Here is a 9,869-nt window from a genome sequence, read left to right on the forward strand (position 1 = left end):
GAATAACAGCTGAGTGAAATATCACCATCATACTGTTCAGTCAGCAGAAGTATAAGAAAATCTTCAGTATTGACACAGCAACTTCATCTGAATTGTATAGTATGATTTTAGTCTTGAAATTATTTAGTGCTCAATCAGTATCTTCAACAGTCAAACAACAGCTGTGTGAAGATGCTGTTAGTATACTGTTCAGCCAGCAGAAGCACAAGAGAGTCTTCAGTATTAATACAGCAATTTCATCTAAGCAGCATAACATAATTTCAGTTTCAGAATTATTTAATGCTCAGTCAGTGTCTCTGACAGCTGAATAACAATCAAGTAAAGATGCTGTTGACATACTGTTCAGTCAGCAGAAGCACAAGAGAATCTTTAATATTAATACAGTAATTTCATCTGAGCAGCATAGCATAATTTCAGTCTTGAAATCATCTAGTGATCAATCAGTGTCTTCAACAGCTGAACAATAGCTGAGTGAAGATGTCACTGTCTTACTGTTCAGCCAGCAGAAGTGCAAGAGAGTCTTCAGTATTGATACAGAAACTTTATTTAAATCATATTTCTTTAAAAAATTCTGTGCTGGTGCTAATTCTCTTAATTTATAAGAGTCTGTTGAATAGTACTGATCTTCTAGTTATGATACATCAGATTTTCATGTTATATAACTGTTCTCATTACTGAAAGTCATGTCTAACCCAAATTCAATTTATCAGATTATTGTCAGAATATCAGTTACACTTGTAACTTTCTCATCAGCTGGTTGTATATGATACAGCTGTTCTTGCAGATGTTGATTGATATTTGCTCAAGTCACACTAATTTTAATTTAATTTATTGAATTATCATCAGAACAGCTGCAATGCTCTCTCATTATTTCTTTAAAGTTTTTTATATTTTATCAGAGTAGTCTACAACATGTAAATAATTTCTTCTATTAATATCACTTGAGCTGAATGTCTCAATTGTTTTGTGTGTTGCTACAAAGTTATGCAATACAGTCATTCTCACAGGTGTTGATTGATATTTGCTTAAGTCACACTAAATTCAATTTGATTTATTGGATCATTATCAGAACTCTAAATCAGAAATCTTATGTAAGATAGTGAGAAGTGTTTTATTTCATCAAGAGATATTTCTCAATTAAACTTAAATTATTTATGTAAGATGATATAATATTTTCTGAGTTACTTAACTCAATAACTAATACAGAACAGTTATTTCTTTATAATAATAAAATATGGAGATATTTAATATCTGTGATATTAATATAATAGTAATTATTTACATGTCATAAATACTTCAATAGAGTATTAAACAGTTTAACTGACTGATGAGAGAGCATTGCAGCTGTTGTGGCAATGATTTAATAAATTAAATCAGATTTAGCATGACTTGAATAAATATCAATCAACACCCACAAGAATGGCTGTACTGCATAATTTTATAGCAACATATAGAACAACTGAAGCATCTAACTCAAGTAATATTAATAGAAGAAATTATTTACATATTATAAACTACTCTGATAGACTATAAAAGATTTTTAAAAAATGATGAGAAAGCATTGCAGCTGTTCTGATAATGATTTAATAAATTAAATCAAATTTAATGTGACTTGAGCAAATGTTAATCAACATCTGTAAGAATGACTGTACTGCATAACTTTATAGCAACACACAGAACAACTGAGACATTCAACTCAAGCAATATTATTAGAAAAAATTATTTACATGTTGTAGACTATTCTGATAGACTATGAAAGACTTTCAAGAGATGATGAGAAAGCATTGCAGTTATTCTAGTGATGATTTAATAAATTAAATCAGATTTAGCATGACTTGAGCAAATGTCAATCAACATCTGTGAGAATGACTGTACTGCATAACTTTATAGCAACACACAGAACAACTGAGATATCCAACTCAAATAATATTAATAAAAGAAATTATTTACATATTATAGATCACTCTGATAGATTATGAAAGACTTTAAAAAAATAATGAGAGAGCATTGCAGCTGTTTTAATGATAATTCAATAAATTAAATCAGATTTAGCATGACTTGAGCAAATGTCAATCAATATCTGTGAGAATGACTGTACTGCATAATTTTGTAGCAATATACAGAACAACTGAGACATTCAACTCAAGTGATATTAATAGAAGAAATTATTTACATGTTGTGGATCACTTCAATAGATTATGAAAGACTTTAAAGAGATGATGAGTGAGCATTCAGAATTTTTTGATGATGATTCAATAAATCAAACCAGAGTTAGCATCATCTCACACTAACTCCAATTTGATTTATCAGACCATTCAGCCAATGGACATCACAACACTTCAAAATTCAATATCAATTCAACAAAAATAGATAAAAATAATTGAAAAGTAGTTTTAGAATTCTCAAAATCAGCTCTATCTACTGTTAAAAAGAATTATGCAAATATCTCAATTTTTGGGTGGGTCCAACACCATGTTTTTACTATATAGATAGTCTTCATAGTCTCTGACTGCATAAGACTATAATGAATAATAATAATAATAATAATAATAATAAACACATCACCCTCAACGTCCAGCGACTTCAATCTCCATCTTCTCGAGATAGCCGCCCTCACCATCCACGCCCTCGCAGCAAGCTTATACACCACTGCCCATCTCGACATCGACATCCGCCCAACCAATCCGGGCTTCAGCCAACACCCCCACTCCACTGTTGATTTGTACCATCGGCTATATCGCGGCGCCACGCGCTATCCATAGGGCCTCGCCGATACGGTTGGTTACCGGGCCGAGACGCAGATTTTTGGCGGAGTAGTCTTGTTCGAGCATGAGCATGACGAGTCGGATGGGGTGCTTTTAAGCGAAGGCAATAGAATCCTGTCATGAAAGGTATAGCCCTTCATCCATCCCCCCCAGCAAGCCGGAGCTTCTGTCTTTCAGCTTTCCCCATCCCAGCTCGCTCTCCTCCAACCCCTCCCGTTTTCCGCTGCCCAAAACGCCGACGCCCTCACCGTCCACCGCAACGACCTCCGGGCCCGCCACATCTTCCGTGACGAGTTCTCGCGCATCGAACCCCCTGCCATGTTCGACCGGCCGAGTTGCATCGTGCCGCTGACAGACGAGTTGAGGGCCGGGTACGAGTGGGCGAGACGGCAGCATGAGGCACGGGCCAGGGGGCATGCATATGAGACTAGGTATTTCCCGCCTTAGTAAGTAGTAGGTAGAGAGCAGGAAAAGACGGAGTGGAACGAAGCTTGGAATTTTAGCCATTATTTACCTGTGTCGCAACCCAAGGCAGCAACGTTACCAGTAGCAACTGAATACGGGTCCGATAACAGCTTTTCAAGTCGTTGTTGGTGTATTTCTGAAGCGGCCCGCTTACTTTCCCACCTTCTCAGGCATTCATCATACTCGTCATGCGAGACCCAGCCATCCTTCCCTCCACGCGCAGTCTATCAAATTCCCCATACATCTCAGCCCGCCTTCTACTAGTCGCTGGCTGTCGTCAATCTCCTTCTTCGAGAACGAAGTCAAACACAGCAGCTTCAGATATTTGTATCAAAAGCTCCTTAGGCCGGAGCGGGCCGATTTACAAGCGCTGGTTGTTGCGGACAGCGATTTGGGCATGCTGATCGATATTAACCCAAGGGGATCAGCCGCGGATGAAGCGGGCTGCCTCATCATATGGCTCAGGCAGGAAGCATCGACTTTTGTCATGATGGCGTCTTGACGGGAAGACAGGATAATGTCGGGCCCTTCTAACTTCCCACAATATATCTTAAGCCACTGATGTTTGCTTCCTTCGATTGATCAACTTCCTTCATGTTAGCCAACACGCAAGTAAAGGATCAGGGTCAAATTTTTTACGAGCTTCTGTTGCTTCCAGTTAACACTGTTGCTGATCGAATCGGGTAGGTAGACCAGTCCCCTTGGTGCCGACTTGAAACCATGCTTGTCCTTTATCTCCTTGAGAGATATCGGCCGCCTGAGCTCGTAGACAGTGACGATCTTGTAGGCGAAATCGTAGCCATTCCAGTCCTTATGCCTATTGTTAAATTCGACATTGCCCAGGCCATCCTCGTCGAGCGGAAGATCTCCGGGATTTCGTGTCCGCGCGGGCAGAGTCTCGCAGACATGGGTGATGCTAGAGTGCGGAGCTGTTCGATAGAACCAGATTCTTTTCACGCATGGTTTGAGGCGATATTTCCGGAACTCATGGTTCTTCCTCCCATCAGTAATCTGGGTCATGTAAGGGTCTTGCATCGGTAAAATGACATCGCTCGAAATTGGGCGTTCGCCTAAATTCCTTTTCGCGCGTGGCATCAAGAAGTCCTATTGGCAAATGTAGGCAAAGAAGAGGTTTTCAGCTTAATATGAAGTCAGAAAAGCTGAGTGGGTTTGAGGAAATGGATCGCGGAATGCTGGGGAGACTTCGCGTCGGCGCGTCGGGCATGTTTGTTGTGGCGAGCTTGGGCCGCAGCGGGCCGGGCCTAGTTAACGAACTAAATGAACCACTAGCCAGGTCCTCGTCGTTGACTGTTCAATGTCGAGACACTGGGTGACGTGGATTGGTGATTCTTTCAATCACAAAGTCATTGATTTTCCCAACCATGGCATGCGATGGGAAATCGGCAAGAAACTCTCAGAGAAGACTATGTTCTAACCTGCCGACGTCCTCGACGCGGAGGTTGACCAGTGGGTTACCAGGTGTGGCATTAGAAATAAGAGACCAAGCAAATTCTAAAAGTCCTCAATTGCATTATGACTTTGCATCAGTGCATCAATCCCTGTCTGTGGGGATCTAGGAACATAGGAAGAGGCGAGAGTGTAGCATTCAAATGCAATGACAGCAATGGGCCCTTATTTCCTAACCACTATGAGCCCATTTAGTGCCTCATCTCTGGCAATGGTGTTGAACAATGAAAATACTTTTTATTGCATATTTTCAAGTGATCATCCAGCTTGAAATGTGGCATATCTCCAGCCAAAAGAAAGTGAAAGGGGGAGCAAATAGTGACATATGATGGACCAAACAGATTTCACATTCGAATATCTGAAGTTAAATCTATAGTAGGTGAAAGAAATTCAAAAATGAAAATACACTCTAGTGTACGGGGTATTGGGTATATAGCAGTTAGAAAACATTATGAACAAATAATCAAGTATGTCTAGTTTTGAAAGTAAACCAAGTAGCAAATGCATGGCTAGGAGTTCTTTCAGTTCCTGCAAGCACAGGCATAGATAGCTAATCCCAATTTCCAAAGGAGCTGGGCTGCCATTCTTGACCAGGGTAGGAAACGCTAGACATCACGACTTCTTCACTCGAATCGTCATGGGTAGGGAGCTCAACTGGTCCGTTATGTGCCTCTTCACGAGCCAAAAGAGGTTGTCGTGGCTGGAAAAAATCGGTTGTATGCAACGCGGGGGTGCTACCTAAGGAACCTGCGCCCTCCTGGTGTTGGCGCCCTGAGGCAGAAGTGATACGTATAGAAGTAGGTGCAGCGAGAGAAGGATATGCATAATCAAGAGGGATTTTAGGCGGTGGCCGTGGCGGCGGTAAACCAGCTCCATGCTGAAGGGTTTGAGGCCCCCGCGACTCTGATAATGTAGATTCCGAGAATTCCGTAGCTAGCGCTGCCTGCCTCACTAACGATGTGGGCTTCGTCATGGCACCCTGATGAATACTTGGGGCTTGGAGAGCCTGCAAACCTCGTGGTTGCCCAGTTTGCTGCTTCGTTTGCTCTACAAATAGATGCGGAGATTGAAACGGAAACCCCGGTATAAAAGTAGATATGCCTTGTGAGTGGGCCTTGAAATATTCGGGCTGGGAGCCGACTGAATAAGCGGAAAACTCACTCCGAGCTGGATGTCCGCCCACAGAGTACCGGGCTGTAGTGGCTGGTTGGCTGATGTTTCGATTGTGGGAGAGACGAGTTTGTAAACTCGTCTTTGAAGGCGGGTTCACGCCCGTTCCCGAAACTGGATGGTCGATGATGTTCGATAGCTGGGTGTTCAATGATCTATAAAAACGTCTCGTATTGGCCGAGTTTACGTTCCCAGGGTTATTTTGGGCCGGCGACATTGTTGCGACCCTTGGGAGTGGCGGACGAGCTTGTAACGCCAATCTCTGCGGCTTTGGTAATTGGTCGGCGGTCTTCTAAGAGCCGTTAGCATATCAGATGCGGTAAAAGGTGAAGTAGGATAAACATACAATTCCCAGAGAGGTAGATTTCTTAGGCGGCTCCGTATGAACATTATAACTACGACGGCTGAGGAATTTGAGGCCTTTCTTTGCCTTCATAACCTCTGAATCTGCTGGGTTTCCGCCATCAACAGTGCCACCAGTAGAGATATTGTGCTGGGGACCACGTTTACTTCCTCCTTCCAAAGGTTTGTTCTCAACTGGGCGATCTGGGATCCCACTCTGCTGCTGGATTTGAGCTGGCGGTGAATGGGTCACCTTAGAGTGAGTACTCCCAAATCTGGAAAGGAACGTAGACAGCCGAGAGCGAGGTCTCTGGACTGAGAGTGGTAACGATCCCTCATCTACGCCCGGCAATCTGGTAGCAAGTCCTGCCGTTTTGGTTTGTTGGACGGTGCTCACTTTGGGCGCGTTCGGAGAGGTCGACTGGCTGTCATTAGATGGAGCACCATCAACCCCAGGAGTCTGAAAAAACGGAAGCTTATTCCTCTGGTATTGTGTTTGGACAACATCTGGTGTAGCGTAGTCATTCAGCTCATTCGCAGTTTTCGTTGTACTGAACCTTTGATGCGCCGGATGAGTTGTCGGCACTGAAAGGTATCTTGCATGTGAAACAGTGGTAACATTAGTAGACCTCGTAGAGCTTGAATCAAGTGAGGTTTTATTTGCATGGCGGACTGCCACTTTTATCGAAGATAGCTGATGGTGCGGATTCCTCAACAATTCAGGGTCAGAGAGCGCCGGATAGCCTCCACACCTCTCAGAGACCCGAAGTTCAGCATCACGAACGCCCGCCAGCTCGAAGGAGGATTTGCGGGAAATAATTTGCTCCTCAGTCTCCCGCGCGATAATGCTATCAGGCGAGCTTAGGCTGGGGGGCTTACTCAAAGCGAAATCGCGCGAGTGCACATCGCCCGCCCTCTCTCCGAGCTCGCTAACAGGCGGCGAACCCGAAAGCAATTCAAGGCCGTTCGGGGTCAGGACCAATACTTGCTCAGCCTCGCTTTTGACAGACGACTTGCTCAGTCTATTGATGGAGACGTTGCCGGAATCTCCAACCTCACTCAGCGATTCCGTTCGAGCGAGTTCTGTTGACACGATTGAGACAGAAACATCCTTACCACCCAGTGTATTGATGCGTGGGTCTAAATCCTGGGCCCCAGCGCTCTCAGTTTCATCTTCGTCAAGAGATGTTTGGTCGTCCGCCGTTGGCATAATTGCGTTAGTCTCACTGTCAGGGGTAGGAGACGTTGCCGACCGCGGCCCAAACTGAGAGACCAGACTCTCCTCATCCAACGGTTCCCCAGCAGATGCATAGTCCTTGACACACTGGTTGCTGGGAAGAACCTGTTTTTGGGTCTTCTGGGAGGGAAACCGATTATGATCGTCATCTTCAAATCCGTGGGCATTGCGCTCCTGTGCCGGGCTTGACGTAGACCGAATCTTTCCATCACGCAAAAGTACCGGCGCTCGCGTATCTTCAGGTAAAGACTGTATTGAAAGTCTTCTCACAGGTAACCTATATCCGAAGGAAACATCCAACGGAGATTGGTCCAGTCTAAGAGACCTTATTCGCGGGACTTCCACCTCTGGCCGATAGCTGCCTTGCGCATTGTTGGAGCAACTAGGATCAGAAGAGATGGAGGTTTGGCGCGCGTTAGGTGCTCTAATCGATTCCCCTTCGCCGAAATCCTACACAAAAAGATGCGCTATTAGATTTGTCGAACAAATTTCGTCCGATCAGCCGGGGATTGAAGAGGGGGGAAAAAAGGAACAAGTTATTGTGAATCTGCCGAAATGTTATTCCATTCCCATTAAGCTGTCCTTTCATTACAATTTCATAGGAGAAGTATACAAAGATGAAAGCTGAAAAGTGGCCAACATTGTCTGAAGTCAAAATATTCCCGGGGTATGATAAATAGGTACGCACAAACGATTCGCGGAGATCATATGGAAATAGATTTAGATATCTACCTTGTCTGCACTCCCACTGTGGCGAAATCTGCTTCTCCCTTTCGCAAAAAGACCCTTTGCCGCGTCGCCTGCTTTCCCACCCAAAACTCCAGCACTGTGCAACAGATCTTTGCCCTTAGCTTGCACCTGCTGAGAGTGTATCATGCTGCTCAAAGGGGTGCTGGATGCATTTCTCATATGTGTGCGGGATGATCCGGAACCAGATGACAACTTCGGGAACTTCGTACGGGACGGCATCGGCCTGTGCGATGGATTGGACCCCAATGGCAGGGCGCCGTTTTGTTGGACCAGATCAGCATGCTCGGGGAGGCTCATGGCGGCATGCATTAGCCAGTCCTGGAGACCTGTATCTGCCACAGCAAACTGGTCTCTTGTGCGGTTAAAAGCAGCGATCTTTTGGCCAGGTGTTGACATGGCCATAACCTCGCGAAAACCAAGAAGTTTGCTGCCATCGGCGGCGTGTGTGTTAGCATTTGTTCCAGGAAGTTCATGTTCAGGCACGTTTTTCAACGGTATATCGATCTCTTCACCTCGGGACTCCACGGCCAAGGTTTCCATGGGACTACTTGGCTTCGGTTCTAGCTCTGACTGGATGCTCTCGGCTGAAGGTGTTGCAGTGCGAGCGAGGCCGGTGGTCGGAGAGTCTTTACTGGCTTTCTCGGACATCGGGCCATGCGGAGAAGACTGCTGTGTGTCTTCTACCCTTCGAATGGTATCTGGCGGAGTAACGGTGGTATTGGTGGGCGGGTCGGTCGTGGGCTGGGATTCAATTGGATTGGGTTTAGAAGAGAATGCAGCCGATAAATCTTCTTCAGAATCCATTTCCCATGAGAATTTCTTTTTCAGCCGAGGACGTGTGGGAATAGGCGTAGCGTCAATACTGTTCCCCGGAGGAGCAAGTACGTCTGATCCCTCGTGTGGTTTGGTATGGCCAGAGCTCGTTTCTGCTGCAACGGAATTGCGAACCTGCTCGGGAAGGTTTGGCTGAGACATAGCGCCGCTGGAAGAACTGAGGCCTGCTTGCTCATTCCAATAACTATCATATATACTGGGGATTGAAGTACTTTCATGTCGGATGCGAGATCTAGCGTCCTGGCCTGAACTTCCATCTTCTGATATAGGTTCTTCCGCCTGAGTGGAACGTAGCGATTGAATGATTTCATCCCTTAGTCGGTCATTTAGCTCATTTACATTTCCACTACGGGCAGTGGAGGCTGAAACTGACTCCACTGGCTGTGCAGATTCAGCACGAGTATCAACCTTCGGTAGTGTGGTGTTCCCCTGCTGAACCCCTGGATATTGAGGCACGTCGCTCTGACGGTATGGGTCAGGCTTCACTTCGCTTTCAGCTCCAGTCGTTGAATCAGTATGCGGGATATTAATCTCTCGTTTGTCTTGCGCGCTATCCACATCGTGCGTTTCATTTTCGGTCGGTAGAACTTCGGATGTATCGGCAGATTCAGGCCTGACCATAGACTCCCCGGGAGTAATCACCGTGCGCCTCGCTGGACTATTCTGCGGGTCGGGGGGTGTTAAACTACGACGATGGCCAGGTGTGAAGTCGGCCGCTGACGGAGTAAGAGGCCGTACGGCCATGGAATCTGCATCTTCTTCCAGGATTGTTGAGGAACGCTTCTCGGTCGCCATGGTTGGGGTGTCGGATCGAATTATTGGACTTATGAGGGACGTGG

At 45.2% G+C, this 9,869-nt stretch overlaps 3 protein-coding genes across 3 annotated transcripts; all 3 read right to left on the reverse strand.

Annotated features, from left to right (window-relative positions):
• Nucleotides 1-2,691: 2,691 nt before the first annotated feature.
• Nucleotides 2,692-4,325, reverse strand: UREG_06096 (uncharacterized protein; the record flags this gene model as incomplete). The annotated part of the gene is made up of 4 exons (XM_002583083.1): nt 2,692-2,879; nt 3,014-3,207; nt 3,393-3,454; nt 3,870-4,325. The coding sequence occupies 4 exons, from the start codon at nt 4,323-4,325 to the stop codon at nt 2,692-2,694; spliced, it is 900 nt and encodes a 299-aa protein (XP_002583129.1).
• Nucleotides 4,326-5,247: 922 nt separating this feature from the next.
• On the reverse strand, nt 5,248-7,419 carry UREG_06097 (uncharacterized protein; the record flags this gene model as incomplete). Its single annotated transcript, XM_002583084.1, has 2 exons — nt 5,248-6,159; nt 6,214-7,419. The coding sequence occupies 2 exons, from the start codon at nt 7,417-7,419 to the stop codon at nt 5,248-5,250; spliced, it is 2,118 nt and encodes a 705-aa protein (XP_002583130.1).
• A 747-nt stretch (nt 7,420-8,166) lies between these two features.
• UREG_06098 (uncharacterized protein) lies at nt 8,167-9,825 on the reverse strand (the record flags this gene model as incomplete). The annotated part of the gene is made up of 1 exon (XM_002583085.1): nt 8,167-9,825. The coding sequence occupies one exon, from the start codon at nt 9,823-9,825 to the stop codon at nt 8,167-8,169; it is 1,659 nt and encodes a 552-aa protein (XP_002583131.1).
• Nucleotides 9,826-9,869: the final 44 nt, after the last annotated feature.

The sequence above is a fragment of the Uncinocarpus reesii genome, genomic scaffold (assembly GCF_000003515.1).
Source record: "Uncinocarpus reesii 1704 scaffold_4 genomic scaffold, whole genome shotgun sequence".
Lineage (NCBI taxonomy): Eukaryota > Fungi > Ascomycota > Eurotiomycetes > Onygenales > Onygenaceae > Uncinocarpus > Uncinocarpus reesii.